Source organism: Parasteatoda tepidariorum, chromosome 12 (assembly GCF_982258835.1).
Source record: "Parasteatoda tepidariorum strain Cologne lab strain chromosome 12, Ptep-v5.0, whole genome shotgun sequence".
NCBI lineage: Eukaryota > Metazoa > Arthropoda > Arachnida > Araneae > Theridiidae > Parasteatoda > Parasteatoda tepidariorum.
In genome coordinates, this window is record NC_141766.1 from 66,273,646 (window position 1) to 66,299,237 (window position 25,592).

Sequence of the window (25,592 nt, forward strand, 5' to 3'; positions counted from 1 at the left end):
ATGTTATTCTGAGACAATGATAGCAAATGATTGGAAGAGATTGAATTAAGGAATAAATTTTATCTTAATAAAACATTGTCCAAGAAACTGGACAATGCTTGAAGGTTGAGGTTCTTGATAAAATACACCCCACAAAAACCAAATCACAGCCTTCTCAAAGTAGCAATGCAGGTCAATTACCTAACTCCCTCTTAAAATTGAGACTTAAATCCAGAAAAAGAAAGAGAGACTGAAATCACGTCTTGCAAAATCTTTACTGTAGTTAACCTATAAAAAAATATAAGTATAACATTGATATATAGATATGAATGAAAATAATTTTGGTTACGCACACAAAAGGTGATGTTTGATGTTGTTTTTCTGACAAATAGTGTATATAGTGGTAATCTATAATTTGAAACTAAGTTTAAACTGAGTAAAATTTTTCTTCGGGGAAAAAGCAAATAAAAATGTAAGCTATTTATTATTGATAAGAACAAAGAAAATTTACATTAACAACTGAAAGACTTTTTGCTCAAATTTTTTTAAGCAAAATTTGCTCAATATAGTCAGTTTGCTTGGTTTTAAGGTTTGAAACAAACTTCATTTACAAAATTGAAGTTTACAAATATTATTACTAAAATAATAAATTCTCAGAAATAAAAAATGAACAAAAAAAAGCTGATATTTTCATGAAAGTTTTACAGAATATTACATTATTCGGCTAAAATGTTGCTTCTTTGATAGTTTATTGTTAAAATGCTTCAATTTTTAAAAAATTGCAACCAAAAGTGAGTTTTGTTTTTGCTAATTATTAAAATTTCGTTTCATAAACCTACTCTTTTCAATACCTTTCAAAAGAATGTGAAACATAATAAAAAGTAAAAGTAGGAGAAGAGAAATCACCTGCTTAATACATTAACATCATATAAATTTCAACTTGAACTTTAAAGTGACAAACTACTTTGCAGTAAATTTAACACAATTTAATATAACACTGAATGACTTTGCACTAGCATTGACTGTTTTGTATACTTAAAAAATTTAACTGAATATCAAAATGTCATTTTCCTGGCATGTCCCAAACAATATTTCCAATAATAACTATAGCTTCAAAATTTCCCATACATTTTTCAAAATCTAATTTTTTTTATCTTATCCTATGTAAGCATTTCTTGAATATAAGCAGAGGGTATTGTTTACTAAAACTTCGTTTAAAATAATTTTTTCTGTCAATAATTTGTTTGTCCCATGAAAATCTGTCATTTTCCTATCTACTTTTATTTTGTGATTTACAACCAAAATAGATAGCGACAGGAATCAATATCTTATGTTAATAGATTGATTAGATACCCTCCTATCTGAACATGTTTTGTTGCATGGATAAAGAACCAATTTTCTGGCTCAAAATCTATTTCAAAAAATTTTTCAAGGTGAGTAGGTTTTTATACTGTCATTTTCCTGGCTTCTTGAAATCATTAATAACAAAAACTACATAGATTTATCTGAGTTATTTTAAGAAATACTGTTGTTTTCTGCAGAATATAAACGTCTTCGGCCAAAATATTAAATTAAAGTTATATGCTATAAAATGGCGAATTTTTCATTATCCTGGCTTATGAATGCCAGGACATTAAAGTGTTACCAGAAATTCTCTTTAACTGCTAATAGTGTAAAGAGGGAAAGCAAATATTAACCTAATACCAAGTTTATGTATGATTGTAATATGCTTGGATGTAATCAAAGTTATTTATTTATTTAATGATTGATTATTATACACAATTTTATTTTGTGCATATCAGCAACAAAATTTTTTTTGTTTCTTTCTACAGTGGATAAAAAGAATTAATTTAAGCAATTCATGGTCCATCTAATATAAATGCTTAAGTTGAGTTACTTACTATTAACTTAAAAGGACTGTTTTTTAAACTTCCAAGGTAATATGTCATTTTCCTGGCATTCAAGATTTGGTGAATTTCTATTTTATTTTTTTTCTTGAGCAAATGTCAATAAACTACACTGCTGTCTATAAGATATTAATAAGTGTAGCTAAAGAAGTATACAAAAAAAAATTTACATTATTTTGAAGACTTTAAATTTGAAGAAATATTTTGGTCCGAATTGTCATGTTTCGTGAGAATCACCCATATATGTTCATAACGAAGCATTGTTGATACTCAAAATTGCTTCTTGAAAATATCAAGTACTTATTTCTTGATACATATGGGTATTTGTGTAAAACAAATGACGCTCACTTTATAATCTGAATAAAGTTTAAAATTATTTCCTCATTGCAAAAAATTAAAAAAAAAAATCGCTAAGTGTCCTCCATTATGTTATCGATAAATTTGCTCATATCGTGAGTGAACAAATCCTTCTTAAAAAATTAGAGTTCTTATTTCATGAAACGTATTGGTTGGTATTTTTTTTTAAAAAAAGTGATGCTTCCTTTTAAGTATGAAACAAGTTTCAAATGAATTACTCATTGCAAAAATTTATAAAAAATTTGCAAATTATCCTCCATTGTAACAATAAATATGCTCATAACGTAGTATTATAATAAGTAAACAAATCGTTCTTAAAAATTTTGAATACTTATTTCTTAACAAATGCGGGTGTTTTTTTAAGAATTGTCACTCACTTTTTAATCTGAAAATAGTAAGGAATGATTTTCTCATTCAAAAAAATTTTAAAAGATTCGCAAATTAAACTCTAATAACTACAAATATGCCCGTTACAAAGCATGGTTTAGACTAAACAATTGCTTCAAAAAAATGCTGAGTATTTATTTCCTCACAACTATGGATATTATTGAAAAATTTATCACTTTTTACCTGAAACAAGATTCAAATGAATTTCTCATTGCAAAAAATTATAAGAAATTCGCAAAGTGTCCTCCATTTTGTTATCGATAAATATGCTCATACTGTGAGTAAACAAATCCTTCTTAAAAAGTTTGAGTACTTACTTCTTGAAAAATGTTGATACTCTTGAAAAAGTTGCAAAATACTGCTGAAGTTGCAAAAAGTACTCATTGCAAAAATTTTTAAAAAATTCACAAAGTGTCCCCCATTATGTTAACTATATATATGCTCTTAGCGTGGCATGGTTCTCAGAGTTTAGAGGGTGACATGGCCTCAAATGTTTAAATACCCATAGATGTGAAGAAATAAAACCCCGACATTTTTAAGATTAATTTGTTTAGTTCAAACCAGGCTACATAAAGTGTATACATACAGTTAAAAAAAATGGTGGACACTTTGCGAATTTTTTATAATTTTTGCGAAGAGGAATTTTTTTTAAAAATTTTTCAGATTAAAAAGGAAGCGTCAGCTTTTTCAAAAATACTCATTAATGCGAAAAAATACATACCCACAATTTTTCAAAACTACCCACATATGTGAAGAAATAATTACTAAAATAGTTTTAAGAAGCATTTGTTTAGTCTAAACCGTGCTTCGATAAGAACGCATGTATGGTTAACATAGATTTCAAAGGGAGCTACACTTTTTTCAAAAATATCAATGTTTCAAAAAATAAGTGCTCCAATTTTTTACTCACGGTATGAGCATATTTATCGATGACATAATGGAGGACACTTTGTGAATTTTTTATAATTTTTTTTGCAATGAGAAATTTGGTTCAAACTTGTTTCAGATTACAAAGTAAGAGTCAAAATTTTTCAAAAAATACCCTTAGATGTGAAAAAATAAATACCCAAAGTTTTTAAGAAGCTTATGTTTAGTCCAAACCATGCTACGTTAAGAGCATTAATATCGTTAACGTAATAAAGGATATATTGCGAATTTTTTTTATAATTTTTTGCAATGAGGAAATCATTTGAAACTTGTTCCAGGTTACAAAGTGAGCGTCAATTTTTCCAAAAATACGAAAATTACTTATTACATTCCTAAGTTACTTATTTTCAAGAAATAAGTTATCAAAATGTTTAAGAAGGATTTGCTTATTCCAAGCAATGATATGTTAAGAGTATATGTATAGTTGACGAAAAGGAGGACAATTTATGAATTTCTTACAATGAGGAATTCATTTTAAACTTGATTAAGATTAAAAAATGAGCGTCAATTCTTTTAAAAATACCCGTATATGTCAAAAAATAATAACACAAAATTTTTAAGAAGTAATTTTTAGTGCAAATAATGCTACATTAAGAGTATATATATATTTTTGTAACTTTTTCCGATGAGAAATTCACTTGAAACTTGTTTCAGATTTAAGATTTAAAGGTAAGCGTCAAATTTTTCAAATAGACCCATAGGTCTGAAAAAATAAATACCCAAATTTTTTAAGAAGCATTTGCATCTTAATTATTTACCAAAACTATTGTCCTTTGTTAATTATTGTCCAAACCATTTATCAAAAAAAGAGCCATTTCATGTTACTAAGAGCTTATCAGTAGGGTTGAACTTTCATCTATACTGAGGAAATGGGGTGTAGGGCTCATCCTATAGACAAGATGTCATCGATCCGTAGTGGGGTGTAGTGATAATTCCAAAACAGTATAAAAACAGAGGTTATCAACCACAAAAGTGGGGATTAGCACTCATTTTTCTCTGACTTGTTTGAATTCTTTCAAGAAGCATCAGATGAATTTGAACACGTAACATTTGAATGAATTTTGACATTGAACATTTAAATGAACACATAATTTTCAGTATTGCTAAATTCATCTAATTTTCTTAGATAACTTCAACCAGTTAACACTAAACATACATTAACAAGTCAATAGACTGATTATTGTATGGTGTATTTTATTGTAAAGTGTTAGTAAGTTACCTTTACTTAATAAGAGGAGTTTCGAAAGTTAACATTATCATTTTAACATTCTATTTCATTTTTGACATGGTTTGCATGCTGAGACAAGTTTATCCCCCTGAGTGATATTCATTTATGGGGCTAGGTAAAAGACCTTGGGATGGGTTATCTATAAAAATTTAATTGTTTCTGTAGTTGCAGAAGGATTTATGAACAGCCTTCTATTTTGCTGCTTATATTATGCTTTTTATAAAATGACTAACAGCAATCTTTTAAAAATAATGAAACAATTTCAGCATATTTTGGAAATGTATGAGAAATATTAACAACTTGAGATTATCTCAACTAATGTCATTTTTAACCACTTATACAGCCTTATTTCCTTATAGTCAATTAATACTTAAAAAAATGACAAAAAATTTAAATCAAAGCTAATTTCATTTTTAACACTGTATAGTTTGTGCATTAATAGTTCCTTCCTATCACTTCTAAGTCATCATTACAAATTAGTTTTCTGGTTTGTGTGGTTACATTCAAAATAAAATTAAAAGAATCTTAATAATTTAAAATTTACAGAATGTTTTACTCAGATTTATTAGCTTTTCCTTTAGAATTTTCAAATCCAAAATAGTAATTTAATTCAAACATAAACTAATTTATCTTACAAGCAATAGCAGGACACTTTCAAAAAATTTAAATTTGGTTGCAAAGATCCTAAAACATTTTGATAAATCAACCCATCGATACTTTTCCTGAACAGTTTACATGACAGAATTAGTTTTTGTGGCAAAGTTTGCAGACAGAAATGCAACTTTCTATGCAGAAAATCCTCAACACAAAAAATTTTCAAAATATTATAAAAACTCAAATCAGAGTTACCACAGATTCTACAATTTTTTAAATCAATTCAATGTTATAAAAAGAAATTTAAACCTTAATTTCTTTCTACACAGCATGTCATAAAAATATTAACTTTATTGGCAGAACTAATTGCAGGCTTTTTTGTTAAGTAGGAAATCATGATAACAAATTTTCAAAATGGTTTGAAAAGATAACTATTAATGTAATACATATACTATTTCTAGAAATTTTAATTATGCTGCTTTTAAATATTCCAAGTAAATATTTCAAGTTAAAAACAACATAACCAAAAATGTTGTATTTAACTTTCCATATTTTAAAGTTCACCAACCAAAAACTAATACATAGAATAAATCAAGCTTTTTCACAAATAAGAATTGCTGTATCAGTTTTCAAAAAAAATAATGGTTATGCGGCTTAAGAGCAAAATTGCCTGTGAAAGAAACATTAAGTCCTCTGTTGTCAAACAACGAAATTAATTTCCAAACCAGTCAATATTATTTAATAACTGCAGACTAAGATTTAACACACAGCCCTTTCTTGCAAATTAGTTTACTAAAATAAGTATTAAAATTTTTTTTTTTTAAAAAAATCATACAAAATATCAAATAAAAGCGGGAACTATTTTACAACATACTTTTTTATATCAATAAAATTACAACTTTTACATCTGATTAACACATAATAGTAAGCTCAATATTCACAAAAATATAAGCAGTTGTGAAAAAGAACAATTTTATTGTATTACACTGAACAATAACTTATACAAGATACATAAAAATCCTGCAATAAATATTGGTTCATATTTCACAAATCAATTTAGTTTGTACTATGAATGGAAATACCGGCTTAGAGTCAATGTTTAAAACTTAACTTAATATAAATATTTAATAATAAGAAAGCAGTAAGATTGACCAGTTTTTGTTCATTAACACTATGTTCATTTCCTTATGGTAAATAAAAATAATAAAGAGATATTTTGAAAAACAATGAAAAGCAAATTCCTCTGTCAACTTTGAACAGTACTTAACTAAGTTCTTCTGTATGATATAATATACATATATATATATATTCTTAATTATTAAATCTTTTATAGGAAACTACATATAATTGAATGTTAGAATAATATTTTATTAAGATAATATATTATTAATAGAGAAAATAATGAAAGAGCAATCAAAATATGCACACTAAAATATGAAATATAACCTAAAAATATTTTTTTTAGTATTTTGAGATCACAGTTTAGAATATATATAATCTTTTTTTGTCTTTTTTTTTAACATTGATCAATAACCAATTTCTATAGATAATTAACAATTTATCTCTAAACTTCACAAAACATCAAATCAAATGTTACTTTACTCGTTTCTCACTATTGTTGGCAATTCAACATGAACTCTTTTGTTTTAATATAATAGTAGATGATGATGACTCTCAAAATATAAATGAAAATGAATTTAAAATGAATAAAATAAATCACTGTTCTGATGAAGGATGTGTTGTTATTCTGGCGGTTTCATCACTGTGTGCAGTTTGAGGCTTAGAGTTTGTAGCTAATGCTGTTGAACTTTGATGAGGTGATAAGATTGGTGGCATTGTCAAGTTAACACTTTTCGATTTTTCAGCATACTTGGATACATCTGGAATTAGAGGCCAGGGACTAGATTCAACTTTGCTCAATCTTTCACTCAAGGCACGTAAAGCAATTTGCCTGTAGAAAAACAATTTTTTTTAAAAATTTGATATACAATTTAAACGAGAGCTTCTTAAAATTTTTACTGCGGAGACAACTCACAAGCAGAAAATATTTGTGTGACCCCTCATATATTGGTGTATGATAAGGGTGTATGTACATTAAGTATGTTACTGGTATATTACCACATAAATAAATGAAGACGAAAAATTTCAGATCATATAATATACTTGAAAAAATATATATACATTTTAAGAATTTTTTTCTTCTTTTTTTGATTTTTACTTGTTTTTTCAATTTTGTTAATTCAATAAAAACAGAGAATATAGTTTTAAGCAAATACTTAATCAGACATAAAGCTTCATAGATAAGCTGCAAAAAATGAATTAACAGAAAATGGTGTTACAAAATAACTTATTTTTAACATATTTCACACAGGAAAAAAAAAATTGAAGAGTAAAAATTCTTTAATAAAGAAAAATATAAATTATAGCTTATCTGGTATTATATGTTTCTTTTCACAACATCAAAAATATGTAATTAAACATGTTTTTTACAATTCCTAAATTATAAAGTTATTAATACCAAATGATTCAACAACATTTAATGTTATGATTCATAGTTCACAAAGCTCTTATTTAAGTTATGTCTATACATAATTAAAATTTTAAAAAAAAAGTCCATAATATTCTTTTTAACTAATCATTCACCCTTTAAACTAAACTGCAACTATTACTTAATTGGTCAGGATATGCAGTAACAATACAGTTTTTAATGGACACCCATAGTTTGAAAGTACCTAAAAAAATTCTAAATTAGGGAACAATTTAGAGAATTAGAAAAATTATTTACATTGCTCAAAGAATGTTTAGTAATGTAAGTAATACAGGTTTAACACTGCAATCCCCAGTAATAGTTTTTTAGCTAAATTAATTGTACAGAATTTGCTTCAATAATAGAAAGTTTAGATTAGTTTTTGTTATTCTTATTTTATGGATGTGGATTAATATTTCAAAAGTATTGGGTAATACCCAAGAGTTATAAATGAGTATTTACCAAAGTAATTACCCCTGACCTGGGGAAATACCCTAAATCAGAGAATACTCATATAGCCTAAATCAGGGAATTATAGCTTTTAGACATTTTTAAAGCATTTAAACATGGTTTGGCTTTATTATGGTTTTGAGAATATTTAGGGTTCATACTCACTCAAAAAGAAGAAATTGTCTCTTTACTTTCCCAAGTGAATTTACATAAAATTCCAGGTTTAAAAAAAAAGCAAAATTTTAACGAAATTTATATTTAATAAAAATATATTATACATTGGTTTATTTAACACAGGAGTAAGAATAACAAATTACAAAACCCCTCCCACCAGCAGAAACTACGTCATTGAGCAAATCTACATCATCTACAAGCTAATGGGTATCGGCAGGAAAAGGAGTGAGCAGATATGTAATCACATTTAAGAGGCATTCACACGGAAAGCCAAAATATTTTGCATATGATTTCGGAAATGTGAGCGAGAATCTGATTGGTGAGTTTTTCATGGTCAAGTGTGCTTCACCAATAAAGTTCTTATTTGCATCTCCAAATTCACATGCACCAATTTTTCCCATCCACTGTGGATAGTTTTTTACACTTTTGATGATGATTGACGATAGGAGATTCGTGATGACAAATACTTGTATAATAATTTTGGCAGATTATCAAATGCAGAACATTATTTTAATGTTTTTATAACAGGTAATCTGCCGATTATATGCTGCAGATTACGATACATTTAATACAAAAAATAAATAAGCACAACATTATGTAACTTAAATTATTTTTAAAGAATGTAGACAATTTATTAAACAAAAAAAAGTTAATTCAACATGTACCACAATATCGATGAGTAAAACTAGTGTCTTAAATAATCTGATTTTCTGAAAATTAAATAATAATCAATTAAAAAAATTTATGTTAAAGTCAATGATTAAGATAATTTGCTATGCTTTAGATTTTCATAAGTGAGAACAAAATATATAATCTGTTTAAAATAATAAAAATTTCAAATATAAAGCAATCACTGTAAAAGCAGAGTTAGTTAGAATTTACAGGAATAAACAAAAATTCTGAGTACTTGAGCTCAGAAAATGTCAGATTTCTGTGTGAAGTGACGTGTCCTAATAAACAAAAATTTATCAGAATCAACACTTCAAAAAATTATTTTCAAATGTTAATTCTTCAATACCGGCCAGAATAGCTTGGTTATTAGGGCATTGGGCCCCATGTCCAAGAGGTTGTAAGTTCATTTCCGTTCGTCGAAGACTCCCTGCGACAAAATGGTGATTGGTGCACACCAAATCTGCCAGAATCACAGTCTTCCTAGTTCCTAAAACAAATCAATACCACGGGGGGTACTGAAACGGAGATCGACCGTGCTCTGACTCAGGTCAAAATTACAATCTGGGGATGGATGGAAGGGTCCTGGGGAATGTGTCCTGCCTGTAAAACATGCTGTGACGTATGTGTGTGACAGATGAATTCTTGGACATAGATGGCGCCACTGGAAAACAAGAAGCACACCCCTTTGTCTTAAAATAGGCTTTTTTGTATAGACAAGTGGCATAAGACAACAACATAGCTCATCTGCCTTGATAGCCCAACTCATAAAGTTTAGCACTTCATGGTAGAACAGTTAAACAAGAACTAATACTGTGCACCTACTACTCTGTGCAGGCTGATAAAAGTGGGCAGCCTCTTGTTTACTGACCGCAATCAGTGATGCTTGACTTAGGTGTTCTACTGGGAACTGTGTCTTTACGATCAGTCCACTGTAGGTCACATGAGTTGAGAACAAGGGACAGTAATGACATTTTACCTATACTTTTCTTAAAAAATATAATTTAAAATATGTAATGTGTCTGATACATATTCTTGTCTTTCTTTGTGAGTAATTCTAACAAATCATACAATAATTAAAATAAATATTTTATTGAGTAATATCGCTGAATGACGCAAAAGTTAACGAAATGAAAAAATAACATAAAACCCAGTAAAACTAAAAATGGATCAGAAGAAAATGCATTATTTAAATGTAAGAAAACAGAAACAGAGTTCAGTTTTAAAATATATTACTTAACATGAATAAATTTTTTTTTCAGTTCAATAATATACTTCTGGTTAAATTTTAATGGTTGGATGCCTGGTGTCTGAGAAGTAGCGCTTCATGCTCCCATGCCACTTGTCTGGGATTCTATCCTCAGATCGGGCAAGGTTGACTAAGCCTTTCATCCATTCAGTGGATAGATGAAATAAATGCCAAGCATGCTTGGAGACTAAACACGGAAAGTTGTGTGTTTGACAAACTGCACAAGAACATCTGCTCTTTGAACGCCAGTGTTCAAGGTCAAGAAAACTAGGATGTTTACAGAAGACTTTGTCCGTAGATGGTTTGTTCTTTTCTAAGTTTAATAGTTAGTTTTAAAATTGCATTACCTAATTGTAGAAAAAATATTTGGCATAGAAATGAGTATTTCTGGAAGATTTAAACATTCTCAGATAAAGAAAGTTAAAAAAAACAAACAATAATTTTCATACAAGTTCACAAATTATCGATTGAATAAGATTTTTTTCTCAGTAAATAGCAACTAAATTTTAGTAGAATTTGCACAAACTTCAATACAGAAACAATAGCAATAAATAAATGAATGAAATAAAAAGAAACAAAATTAATGAATCTTTTCTTCAAAGACAAATTATAGATTGTATAGTGAATGAAAACATAACACACATACATGAAGGAAAAAGTAGCACCTACGAACATTTTTCATCTTTTAGCTGCGACCGATTACCGACAGATTTTACAACACATAGAAAAACCTTAAAATGTGTCTACCTTTCCAACTGTTATACTTTTCTTCCCAACAAAAACAAATTTAAAATAAATATTGCTTATTGCCTCAAGGTAAAACTTGCTGCACCTTGATAAAACAAGATTTTGTATCACAGGACAGTTTTATTTAAATCAATTTTATACCAAGAAGAAACAACAATACATTTTTATCCATCTTAGGCACATATCAAGAAAACACATATTACACAAGGAAAAAGAATTTTTCAGTTTGAAGATAGGCTATTAAAACAATCAATGTAGAATTATGATGAATTGAACAATATAAGTATATAGGACAAATAATTTCTAAAGCATTTATTGCAACTAAGAATGATGAATACACATTTTCCTTAAGTCATGCCACAAGTTTGATAATGCAGATATTGTTATTTTCAAGACATGGTGAAAAGAGAATAAAAATTGAAAATTTTTAATAACTTAACTCTAGAAACTCAATAAAAAAATTTTTTTTAACTTTGGTGATGTTATTTAATTCTGGTAATGAGGGAAAATAATCTGTTTCAGAAAAAAAAAATCTGAACCAAAATACATTTATCAAAGTTTAAAGTCATAAGAAGTTACATGAAATAACATAATACTAAATAAGTTCATAAAATATTTTATTTTACAAATGCCACACACTGTTACAAACATTACCACCTATGCCATTAGTGCAAATGCTCTCCAGTATTTTCAATTGTATAATTAAAATTCAGTACTGCAGAGTGTCCTAAATGTTCAGCAGTCATTGAAAGAATGGAGTCAGAAGGAGATGAGTCAGGTGTGTCGGCTAAGCTGATACAAAAGAGAAGAGACTTCAAACAGTCATGTCCAATTAAAAGTCTAAAGTCAGCCACAGTTGCTTTTCTAGGGGCACTAGGAACAAAGTCGGGGTTTTCATTAAGGATTGTTCAGCTCTTATCCTTAGATGCCTCAGCTTTTTTTTAAACCTTAAGCTCTGCTTAAACGTCAAATTAAAAGTTTCAAGGAATGAAAGGTCGGCATTCCTTTAGGTCTTTAGACAACTAATGCTCCTATTTTTTTTGCAAATATATCAGCTTGTTCATTTCCTACGATTTCACAGTGCACAGGTACCCACTGGAAAGAGATTTTATGGATAGTATCTTTTAAAAACAACCTGCAATCCAAAATTTACTGTGACACACACTGGCTATTTTGCGATAAGGCCTGTAATGCTGATTTAGAATCGGAAAAAATAATGGCCCTAGTCCACTTTTAGTGTATTGTGGAGGTAGCATCATTGTAATACTAAGCATATTTTTGGCCACATCAGATACATTCCAATTTGTTATGAAGGAGGGATACTTATCCCAGAAAAATAAATAAAATCATTTAAGCAAAATTTATTTATTATCTTTGTAAATCTTCTTTTAAAGAATATATGGCCATATTTTTAAAATTATAAAATAAAAAGGAGGTCTCTAAAAAGGATGTTGAATTATTCTTGCATATCAAGAATTATTGTAAAACTAATTAACGGTCTGACCAATGGGTTTAAAATCATCCGTCCTAACGCCAACAATTCGAAATTAAAAGTAAAGTTAATTGTTTCAACGGACAGTTAGGAGCATGCAAAGAGATCTAAGGTAGGCGATTTATCTAAAGATAAAATAGCCCAAAAAAACAAAGCCAACCCCCGTAATCAATTTTAAATTTGAAAATAATTTGGCTATGGCTAAGTGCCAAAAATACTGTGAGAACCAGTATAATCATGTAACTGAAACATTTCTGTGGTACGGAATAAGGAATAAAAAGTTATAAATAGATTTTGTTTTCAATTTAATCACAACAGTGAATCAATGAGTTTCACATTTGTATTGAAACTAAATGTTAACCGTTACATTGACTGTTAAGAAAAGAATAAAATATTTATATTAGCTTTTTTTTAAAATGTAATAAAGATTTCCTAATGGGTTAAATTTAATAAAAATTCGATTAAGAATGACTGAAGTAAAATAAATTTAAGAAATTTTAAAAGCTAGGAAATATGTAATGCCTATTATTTCATCACAAGCCCTGTCAAATCTTGATTTACTAAGAAAACCAGCAACCCTCAATGGTTTTCAGATTTCCATTTCTGTTTATGTCATAATTTCTTCAGAAAGGACTGTTTGGCAAGCTTTCGAGTTTTTCAAACAGAATTACTGCTTTTCTTTCAATAAAATGCTCACAAAATATAAAAATATTGCAAAAACATGTTAAAATAAAATACACTTATAGAATATAAAATTTTTCTGAATCTAAAAGATTAAAACAGATTTACATACTCCCTAAAAAAAAGAAAAAATCAACATGAAAAGTTATGCATAAGTAGTACTTATACCAACATATACCATTAGTAAAACACGCTGTACTACTCATAAGGTACAATTACAACATTAATTTAAATAAAAACAAAATTGAGGACAACAAAAATAAAAAGTAAATGAGCTATATTTTTTCAAAACAAAAATATCTAAAAATAATTTCCATATTAAATAAAACTCGTCTTATAAATCCATTTTCAGAAATAATAAAAAGAAAGAATTTCTTTAAAAAGATGAAATTTTCTTTCTCTTACCCAGAAATTAATTCAATATCTCGGATAGTAACTTTTACTGTGATATCACCTAATATTTAAAATCATAATTTCCTTTTAAAAAAATGCTATTGTCGCCATTAGGTTCTCAGAAATTGTCACTATACCAAGATACTACAACACTTTTCTAAATACATATAAAAAGTTTAGGGCAATATAATTAACCTAACATTTTCCAAATTTAACATATAAACATCAGATGGTTAATTAATATTGTTTCCCGATAAGTATTTCATAAGTTCACAAGATAGAAATTTTCACAAGATAACAGCATAATGTAAAAAAAATTTTAGGTCCTACATGGAAATTGCAATGTTTCCGAATAAAAAAAGCATGTGAGAATTTATTCCAATCATATAATTTTCATTTATATATTTTAGTATATTAAGTTCAGCAGAACTGCGCATTGTCATATTACATCATAAAAAAGAAAACTGATTTTCAAAAATTTTTACAATGGTATTCCTCAGTCTCAATGTCAAAAAAATCAATATTTTATCGAGTCAATACAGAGATTCTGATATTTTTAAACACTGTGATGTCACAATTGGCATTACATATTTCCTAGCTTTTAAAATTTCTTTAAATTACTTAAACATATTATTTTAATAATTTTTAATCAAATTATAACTAAATTAAATCAATTAGCTAATTTTTATTTAAAGCGAACATAAAATTTTTTATTCTTTTCTCATCAATGTAACTACTAACTTAGGGGTGCACAACCTTTTTGAGTGAAGGGCCACTTGCACAGCAGGTTGGCTAACGAAGGGCCGCACATGTATTTAGACATGTTAATGACAAATGTAGTAATGTTTATTTAAACATTAGCGTTCCATTTTTTTTATCAATAAACTTAGTAATATCAATAACTTAGTAGTGTTACATTATTAGAATTCATTCAAAAATAAAAAAACTTATACTTTTTTTTTACAAAAAAAAAAAAAAAACTTGCTATTTTTATCATATGAACAATAGATTTTTCAAAATAAATAAACATTGAAGAAAAGAAATGTTTGTTTTTTTTATCATATCATGCAATACGAAAATTCATTTTAGAATTAAATTCTAATAAATAAAAAAAACTGCAATGCCCACAGAATGAAAGTAGGAAAAAGTTTAGTCATATTTAAGTATTATAAATTCAAATTAAATATTTTAATTGAAGAAAATTTATAGGTTTTAAACAAAAGCCTAAAATAAAAAGACTGTGATAGTTCAAAATAAAATTCAATGCTTATTTTGTAATGTACTTTATTATTTCATTTTATTAATTATTAGATTTTTTTATATCGTAAACATTTTCCTTTTTTTTATCGAAAAAGATCCCTTAAGCAACAAAAAATTGAAATCTAAACTACAAACAATGAGCAGTTTAAAAATTCACGTTTTCCGCCATTTTATGAATTTCTCAAGTTGAAATAACATTGCATTTAAATTAGGGAGGGATGTAACGAGTATTTGGTCATTCTGTGAAAAATTCAGTTGGTTGAATGATCAGTCAAATATTCGGCAGAATATTTATTAGAAATGCATTTTTCTAAGTTTTTTATATTTTTGAATTTTTATAGATATTACTTTTTTTTTTAAAATTATAATCAGACAAGTCAATTTTGTCATTTTTTTGATACTTTGAGAATTGAGAAGGATTTTTTTCCCATTTTTTGCTGCTTTTATTATAACCCAGCATTTTAACAGAACGTCTCATACTATTAATTTATTATCACTCTTTCCCTGTACTGTAATATAAATAACCAGTAACATAGAAAAGTGTGATTTTCAGTATTAAAGTTTTGTTTCAGGAACTAAAAAAAATTATTTTTTCTGTTTTTCTTTTTTTAGGCATTTTTATTATGACTCAGCTTTTTTTTAAAAATAAAGTTACTAATAAGGTTTATTTTATAGCAATTTTTTTCTTCTAAAATTATGGCATTGAGAAAAATTTAAATTGAGATTTTCGGCATAAGTTTTTCATTTTAAAAATTAAGAACATTTTTTCTATCTTTTTATTTTCTTTAAATAAAAAAAAAACTTTTTTTAGACGCTTTCATTATAACGCAGTAATTTTTAATAACATTTCTGATGACTTAATTCTTTTTTCTTGGCTTTTTCTGGTAATTGAAAAACTGAGATGTTCAGCTTTAAAAATTTTTTTCAAAAATTAAGATTGATTTTTATGTTCTCTGTTTCGCTTTTCGACATTTTCAAAAACGTTCTTGATTGACAAAAACGTTCTTCTTAGAGTATGAATACGTTACGTGAATTTTATGAATACGTTTTTCCAGGAAATATTATTCTGAGTCATTAAAATGTTAGTTTCAGTGTCTTGTAGCAGTAAAAGATTTTGCTATTTGGCCCCAAGTATACGGCGTTCAGTCGATTTTTCTTCTTTTTTTTGCCGAACATTTGGTTTTTGACCAAATCACAATTCATTACCACATTCGACCAAATCATATTCGTTAAGGAAATAAAAACGAAGGAAAAATAACTAGGATTTACGATAAAACTGTACCGAAATACCGTATCAAAAATTTATTATTTAATTGCGCGATTAACAATCACGTGCCGTAATAACACCATAGTTAAATAACGGGATCGTCAAAATCGTGTGGAAAAGTATAGAAATAATTGGGAAAAAATATATTTATGCTGAACTCAGCACGAATAAAGCGTGTCAAATGCATGATTTAAAATTTGCATGTCGTAATAGAATAATTGGAATTGTTTATAATACGTGGGAACGCATAGCAATAACTGCCGAAAAAAATTGCTGAAAAAAAAGAAAGAATTGCAAAAAAAAAATATAAAAAATCACTTAGATTTAAGATGAAATCGTCACAAATAAAGTGCACAAAAAGTGATTATTTAAATTTGTAATCTGAAACTCGCGTCGCAATAAAAATTCGGGATTTTCGAAATCACGTAGAAAAGCGGAAATAACTGTTTAAAAAAAATCATCTATATTTACTATAAAATCGGCTTAAAGAAAGCGCGTCAAACGTACATTTACTAAAGAATCTGTTAAAATTGATTGTGTCAAAACGTGATGACTTAAAAGTGCGAATAAAAATTGCCATTTTTTAAAATTTTTTTTATTGTGTTTAGAAGCTCTTGCGGGCCGCACTTCAGCAGTCGAAGGGCCACATTTGGCCCGCGGGCCGCAGGTTGTGCACCCCTATACTAACTTATTATTTCAATACTAATGTAGACTCATTAATTCACTGTCTCGCCTAATCGCAAACAAAAATCTATTTATAACTCTTTATTCTAAAATTTCTTACGACAAATATGTTTTAGTTACATAGTTATAATAATTCTTACAGTTTCATTGGTGGTTTGAGATTGCCAAAGTATTTCCAAACCCATATTGATTATGGTGCGCTGGCTTTATTTTTGGCTATGTTATTTTCCAATAAATTACCAACCATGGATCTCTTCTCATGATTCTAACTGTCTGTTGGGAACAATTCAATTAACTTTTTAATTTGGCTTTTGATTAGGCAGGTCATGAGGGATTTGTCTCCCATGGCCTATCCTTATTGATATTATTATGTAAAATTTATACAACTTAAAGTCCAATGGATAAAAGTATAATTTTGTATCTTGAGCTCTACAAATACTACTAAATAAAAGTTTTTATTTTAATTGTGATCCGATTTTTATCTTCAACTGTTATTTTCATCATCCTGTTGTCATCACAATCTTCAATTATTAAATTATATTTTACAACTACACCCGATTTCTGTCTTGATAAGCACGTGTATTAAAATTACTCTGATTAATAAAACCTTGAAAATGGAAAGATTTATTTTTTGACATAGTGTCGAACAGGAGTTTTCATGAGGATGAGATACAGCACTAACTACTCACGAATTTCAATATAATATAACTTCTAATACAATTTCAATATAATACAAAGAATTACAATATAATAAAACATATTTAGTTTACATAAAGTTAATAAATTAGTTAAAATTCATCATAGAACTAAATACTTTTTTAAAATGCTTATATTGAATAGACTTTCCTAGCAATGTATGGAAAATCTACATTGATTTTGAAAGCTGAACACCATTTTTTTTTTCCTATCCTGCATGATTTAATTTTGCTAACTAAGATAGTCAATAGAGATTAACCGCTTCCCTGATTATCCCATGTTAACTCGGGTATGTATATATTGCAAATTTTTATTATCTAAAGTAAACTCAGGCATATCAGAATTCACCAATACATTTTGTTTTATCACATTTTTATTCGGCCATAAGCAAAACAAAAAATTATAATAATCTGCTGTGATTGGAAGTTAGCCAATATTTGTTCAGAAGTTTTGTTATCTGTGGGACTGCAGACGTGTTTTGTATAATTGTATATACAATAGTTGATGAATTTACATAGAAAAAAGAATTAAAAAATGGCGCTTGCGAGCGAAACTAATGCAGGTGATTTTTCAGATTATGAAGATGTGAACATATACAAAGACTAATATTTAACTTTTTTTTATTTGCCCGAGACAGTTTGGGATAGTAAACTGATGGTAAATTAAATAGTTTTTACACATAAAAAAATTAAAATTTCAACTTAGAGCTTGTGCATTATGTTTTGCTTTAGTTCCTTGTACAGTAGAGTCCCGATTATCCGAGTTAATGGGGACCGCAGCAAACTCGGATAACTGAAAAACTCGGTTAAAGCGAAGAGTATAAAAACGGAAAGAAAAATAGAAGGTATAAATGTAATATATTTAAGAAATACAAAATGTATACGAGTATACCACATACAATTCATATTATAATTAAAAAGCTTACTTAAAAACATTTAAAAAGCATACTTTAGGAGAATTAAATAGTTTTTACTTAAAAAAGTCCTTAATCGTTTTTCGTTCTACGTAACTTTGGCGCTTTTCTGTAGTAATGTTTCGCCTTTTTTAGGGATAACAGGAAGGCTGGTGTCGCCTCTTTTTGTTGTTCTATATATTCAATAGTACATTCGATAGCTTTTAGTCCATCTGTATGAGAGATTTTTATATGTTGATTTTAATAATCACTGCCTTCATCATCTTCGCTGGATTCATTATCATTATTGACGATATTAACGATAATTTCATCAGACCAAGTTGCTGGATTTTGTTTTTCTGAGTGTTTGAAGATAAAATTCAGATTTATTTTTCAGCGGTTTTTTTAAAAATAAAGTAGAACAAAAAAAATCCTTGAAATATTTTATAGCTCGGTTAAAGCGGAAAATCGGATAACCGGGGCTCGGATAATCGGGACTCTACTGTATTTATTAATGAAATAAAAAAATATGCACATTTTTTAAATTTTTTTTTCTCAAACAAGTTGGTAATGAAAGTGGTTAAGGGCTTCAGAAAAAAGTCGGTCACTTTTTGGTTGGTATTGAGTAAAATAAAACAGCTTAAAAAAAGAAGATATTTTAATTTGTTTTTGAATAAAATTATTACAAACACAGAAATAGTTTTTTCATGTTCCGAGACAACTTTTAAGATTTTAAAACAAAATACGAAAATTTAAGCTATTAATTTTCTCACAACAAATCATTCAATGTGAAATAAAAGGTAATAAACAAATAAGAAAAACACAATATTCTAGTGAATATTACCTTCGTCTTTCAGCGTCATGGGGATCCGTGCCAGGAATGGTAACTGTCACAGATGTTGGAACTTGGTTATATTTGTGAACTGGTTTCCTGCACAACTTGACATGCACAAAAAAGTCAAAGACAGCATTTGAAACTAAAATCAAGGGTGGTTGAATAACATTTGGAAAGAAGCTAAAAAAATAAAAATAATAATTTAAAAACTAATAAAATTTCAATTAGCAAGATTAATAACACAGTTATTCGCAGAGACGTTAATGAAATTATGGGAGAATCAAACATATTGGATGACAAAGGCAAGATTGATTTGTTTTGATTTTCTACGTAACATTCTGCAGAAATTTAATTATTGAATTTTGTGATATGTTTTTTAATGTGGAATGAATGTTTTGGTGGGCATAATTGGGTTTAGTAAAGTGATTTTTTGAAGTGAGTTACTGACGATCTAGACCGTGATTAGAAGTTGAATTAAGAATTTCTCATTAAAAATATTTGTATAAATTTAATGCTTTCGTTAAAATTGAGGATATTTTAGTGTATTTAGGTCATTTATGAGAATTGGAAGGAGTTGGGCAATTTCCTTTGTTTTTTGGAGAGTTTGAAATGGAATAGGGATTTAAATTATGATGTATATTCTTTGGATTTGATATATAGTGTGCTTGTGATATTAACGATGATGTCGTCAATTAAAAATTTTTTAAAGATGTTTGTGAAAGTGGAATATTTCATATATTTATTTTCTAGGGTTTTTATTTTACTTGTTAATTTCTAGCTGAGGTGGTAACGAACCTGCTATCTATGATTCAATATTGTTCTAGTCTTTTTTATTTATTGGACTTACTAAAAATTTGCGCAGATGTATTAAAAATCTGTTGCCAAGGGGTAATGATTCGATATTGATCTGAAGTATTTTTCATTTATAGAAGGTTATAAACGAATGTGTTTGTTGTGTTGAATTTACTGGAAATGTGTGCAGATGCATTACAAAACTGTTGCTTAGGGGTAATGATTCAATATAGATCTTCTGTATAGTTTATTTATGAACTATAATTTTATGTTGAAAAATGTCCATAAAGTAGGTTACATTATAATTTAATAACTACTGATGATTTTTAAAGGGCCACTGCCTAGTACACATTTGCCGTGCATACCCTAGACTATTATTTTAAGGTAAATTGCCATTTTACCTAGCACACTCTACACTGTAGCTTAAAATTGACTGAAATACAATTGAAATTTTGTTTTCAACATCGGTTACAGACACATAATGAAAGAATTACCTGGGGGCTATATTTTGTGAAAGAACAGAAGTTATTTATGAAATGCATGTTAAAAAATTACTATAAGACAAGTGAACTTCAAACTTATTAGGATTGCAGTATTTGATTTCATTTTCAGCATGTGACAAAATAGTTGGTGAGAACAAAAACAAAAAAAAATCCCAAACATGAGGTACAGATGCGAAGATTCTAAGATTTCAGAATTTCTGGTTATTTTACCAACATTTTAAAAGCCTTAGCACGAAACAGCTGGAACAAAGTGGAATTTCATGTGAACTTTTGAATCATTTATATGTAGAGGTGAAGAAAATTTACAATCAAATTTACAAAACAATGATTCATACATTAGAGCATAAACTTAACTACTATTAGAAGAAATTTTCTCAAAAAGTGTAAAAAATTGGCAGCTCTGATATAGCAGAGAGTAAAAATATTCCTATACCCCTTCCCTTTTTGGAACAATTTTGTTGCACCAGTTTTTCTAGATTTTTTTCTCAGAAACATAGATGATAATAACTGCCAATGTGGGTTTTGGACTGTATTTGTGTGTGTAGATAAGAGTGGATTTTGAGGGAAGGAGCAAAATTTGCAATCTGTGTTTATTTTAAGTTCGATTATCAGCTACGTACTTGCCCTGAAATGCACTTATGTGTTTTTAAGGTTAAAAAATTGCACAGATGCTTTTCTTTTTTTTAAAAAAATCTATCCACACTCAGCAGATAAATTAAGAATGTTTAAATTAATTATGAAGAGATGCATAGTAGTATGTCGTATATGTAGGGTTTATTGTGGGCAGGGAGCCTCATTTGCCCTTTGAATAAAAAATTCTGACCCGCATGCCCTATGAACCTGATTATACGACCCAACCTATTAAAGGGGAAAAAGAGTTATATTCACAGCAATTTTATGGTAAATCCATGGAGCCATATTTTTATAAAACTATTTTAATATGCAATCTACCAGTGTAATAGACAATTTTTAAATAGTCAAGTTTCAGTTTCTTTTTCAGTGTCTTTGCCCGTTATACCATACACTGTTTTTTTCTTTTCTTTTTAAAGTTTAGTACTATAGCTCAGTATACCCTACACTATTGCTTAAAATTGACTATAACACAAGTAAATTTGGAATTTCAGAGATAGGAATATTCAATTCTGTTTTCAGCATCACGTTCAGACGCATATCAAAAACAATTGTCAGGGGGCTGGTCAGCAGTTATTTCAGAAATGCATGCTTTTTATTTAAAAGTGACCTTATGTAACTGAATTTCGAATATTTAATATGGTTGCAGTATTTGATTTTGTTTGCAGGGGCAACAATAAAAATGTGCAAAAAGTGGTTAGCAAGGAAAGAAAAACAGCAAGCATCAGGTAGGTGCAGATGTGCAAAAAATCTGTTTCCTCCTTTTATACTATATGGAAAAGATGGGCCGCAATGGCTTAGGGGATAGAGCGTTCACCTTCCTATGAGGCAAACTGGGTTTGAATCCCAGTCAATACGATTTCAGCATCCCACTTGCACCGACCACAGTGCTGTGTGAAATAACCTTAGTGGTGCAAATGCGGGTTAGTTCTATCAAAAAGTCCTCCACGAAGGCGAATTTCCTCCAATACTTGATCCACGAGTTTCCTTGCCTTCTGGATTGGGTTCAAAATGACAAGGCTACATAGTTGAACATTAGAAGCCGTAAACCCAAAAATTGGGTCAGTTGTTCAATGGCGATTATAAAATAAAATATATAAAAAAGATTCAGAATTAAATGAAATCTTTTAATATCAAACTTTTATTCGTAACATAAAATATTATCTATATCGCAAAAAACTTTTATTTTTTCAAGAATTTTTATTCATTTAAAATATATATTTTGAAATTAATTGAATTATAATTCGGAAAGAACGGCTCATTCAGAATAGCGTACAAGAAACCAGAGTTTAAGAAAATTATGAACTAAATATTATAAGTTAGGTTCTTTAATAAGTGTGACGCTTATCGTCACTTAATTCAGAATCATAATAAAACATTTTAAATAGATTTATCGTAAATTCCAAAATAATCTATTAGATTGAAAATACTGTAGTACCATTAGTACATAGAACCTTAACAAATATAAATAAACGCTCTTGATTAAAATGTGAAGAAATACATATCAAATAGGGTTAATCATGAGACTATAGTCTAAGTTTGATCTCTTATGTGACCTTGTAGCAATAGTTTTATCACACAAACGGTATAGTGTATAAGATTTTAAAAAAAGACAACAGAACCAAGTCATTAGAGGTTCACCAACATTAATGATGAAGATCAGTATACAGTGTTTTCATCATAGAAAAAAAATGGGTGAGAATTTCCCACCCTTTCTCAAAAACAGGGTGAGGTCTCAAAAAGTTAAGTGAGATTTCTAAAAACTAAAAAAACACAAACTCTTGAAAAAAAATCATTTCTTTAATTATAATAGATTTTAACGTCTTCTATTTTTTAAAGCATTGAATATTTTTGGTGCATCATCATATAAGATTTTGCCTTTACAAGGTATTTGTCCATCTTACATAAGTGCATAAAAAATTTGAACGTCTTACATGAAGAAACCTTACCTACGGTAAACACGTGGTTGCAGAGAAATGTGTTCTGAAAGGGGTTCCGTGGTTGTGTTCTGTTGTTCGAAAAGTTTCTGAACAATACTGGTAAATAGGGAGGCTAGATAATGGGGCAGATGTTGAAAATAATGTAAGATCCAGGAAGAAAAGTGAAACGGATTTTATTCTAAATGGCGTAATTCGAAGCTTTTTCCAAAATGCGAGAAATTGGCGAATTTTGAAATTGATTTATAGAATGCGCGAATTTCTCGCGGTAATAATTTTTCATTGCGAGAAAAGAAAAAAATATGCGAGATTCTCGCGTTCTCGCGCTGCAGTGAAAACACTGAGTATAGGTAAGTTCTTTCCATGCCAATTAGTTTGTTTATTAATAATTAAAGTATTTTAATTGAATTCAACAATATATAAATAAAAACAATCACTGCTTAATTAGTTAGTTTGTGTCTTTAAACCAATGTAACATGTTTTTGTATTGGTACCTGCGCTAAAATAATCCACAAATTTTTGTCATACATCAGCATTCTCGCAAGAGTGCAAACGAAATATAAAACTCAGCCATCCCCTGAAAAACCACCAAATATTCTTATTATTTCCTATTTTCAAAAACTTATCAATAACCTAGCAATTTTATTTGGTGCTTTCTGATAACATGACCATGTACCAATATTGAATTATCCCCATATAAAAAATCTGCAATGACATAAAAATTAAGAAGATTCAAAGTGTTGGGATATTTCCATGTCGTGATCTGTCGTGCCAACTACAATCGCCAAGGTGCCAAAGAGATTTTAAACTTGCAAATTGTTTTTTAAAAAAAACATGTCGATGTTTGCTCGGTGGTTACGAGTTATACATTTTGAGTTGGTCCCTTTCTGTGATGTTTTTACAGTTTCTCGCGGGTCGCTGCCCAGAAGTTGCCAAGAATTGGCGATTATTCTGCCACAGATCACAATACGGAAAGGGTGTTAAAAATTACTCTTGTTACAGAACAATCTTCATGGGTTTAGACAATATCATTTTCACCTACCTAGCAAATGTAAAACCATCAGCCATATCACCAGTTGTTCCATTGCTATGGTGTTGATAAAATCTTAAATATACCCAGGATGATAACAGACCAGACGTAAACATGACAGGATAAGTACCCCCAACAATGCCAATAGGCCACAAAATTAAACTCAATATTAGAACACAGAGAGGTACATTTCTGTTCCGCAGCTTTCCACACGGAAAAGTAACAAGAACATGATCTGGCATAATTTGTTTAACAGCCACAGAAACAGCAGCACAATAGCCTGCCAAACCATGTATTTGAACAGAGAATAGATAACGAGGATCAGATGTTACGGTGAAGATAACAATATAAAACATCACTGATAGAAATGCTACTGATGTGTTTACTAATGCAAAAAATGTCAGCATTTCCATGGCTCCCCATAATGGTTCCAGAAGCTTCCCACATAATCCAACTGTTATGACATCAGCTAACAATAAATAGAATTTTGTTTCTAAATAACAATGTGTGAATGCAGTCCAAACCCAAAAATTCGGAGGAATAATAAAACCTGGAGTGACACTTATAACTCGAATAGCAGTTTCATTGAAAGAAAGAAAGTAGCAAAATATGTTCACTATACATATGAATTTAACCACAACACTACTATTTTTAAAAGCAGCTGCAAGTTGCTGGTTCAGATAATGTAGATTTCTTTTAATTATTGATATTGATATTGATATTTTAGGAGCCATAATGTTTTGGTTTGCAAATGAAGAAGGCTGAACTGGATCCTATGAAGATACGGTTGTAGATACATTTACTTTTCGGCTGAGGTTTGTTTGGAGAAAAAAAATAACTGGTTCTCACTGCATTGTTCAAAGTGCGCAAAAGGGTCTGTGGTGAACGATTCGGATGTAGAGCTAACGGAGAGTCTCACATCATGCGATTTGCAATACGCGATCGTACGTCAATGCGATTCGTGCATGCGCGATTAGTTCCTGATACATGTTTCCTTCGCACGTGAGCCTAGCGCGATCGCACGCAGCTTGAATGCTTTTCAAACTGACTGAAGTCCTCAGAAAACTTAAAAACTGACAGCAGCCTTTATAAGGTCGTCGGGCTACCGAAGCGGGGGTGCCATCCCCTCCGCAGAGGATCAAAATTGTGATGGCATGTCTTCGGATCATCCTCCGGGATGTTTCCCAGACCATCGCCAATAGCCCATTGTGCAGCTCTAGTGCGATGTAAATTAACAACAACAACAGCCTTTATAAAAGAACAATCAAAAGCTCACCTCGGTAACTTTTCAATTATTAAAAAAAG

General features: G+C 29.1%; 1 protein-coding gene across 1 annotated transcript; it reads right to left on the reverse strand.

Moving 5' to 3' along the window:
* Window positions 1-6,240: 6,240 nt before the first annotated feature.
* Window positions 6,241-25,135, reverse strand: LOC107455529 (transmembrane protein 115). The gene is made up of 3 exons (XM_016073133.4): window positions 24,300-25,135; window positions 19,405-19,575; window positions 6,241-7,330 (listed from the first exon to the last, which is right to left on the reverse strand). The coding sequence occupies exons 1-3, from the start codon at window positions 25,019-25,021 to the stop codon at window positions 7,096-7,098; spliced, it is 1,128 nt and encodes a 375-aa protein (XP_015928619.1). The 5' UTR covers window positions 25,022-25,135; the 3' UTR covers window positions 6,241-7,095.
* Between the last annotated feature and the right edge of the window lie 457 nt (window positions 25,136-25,592).

Bases quoted from the DNA above. Each gene is read 5' to 3' on its own strand.
- LOC107455529 (XM_016073133.4), bottom strand. From the start codon at position 25,021: ATGGCTCCTAAAATATCAATATCAATATCAATAATTAAAAGAAATCTA. The intron at 19,576-24,299 runs GTAGGTGAAAAT...TTATTTTTTTAG, and splicing joins GATGGTTTTACATTTGCTAG to CTTCTTTCCAAATGTTATTC. The intron at 7,331-19,404 runs GTAATATTCACT...GTTTTTCTACAG, and splicing joins CATGACGCTGAAAGACGAAG to GCAAATTGCTTTACGTGCCT.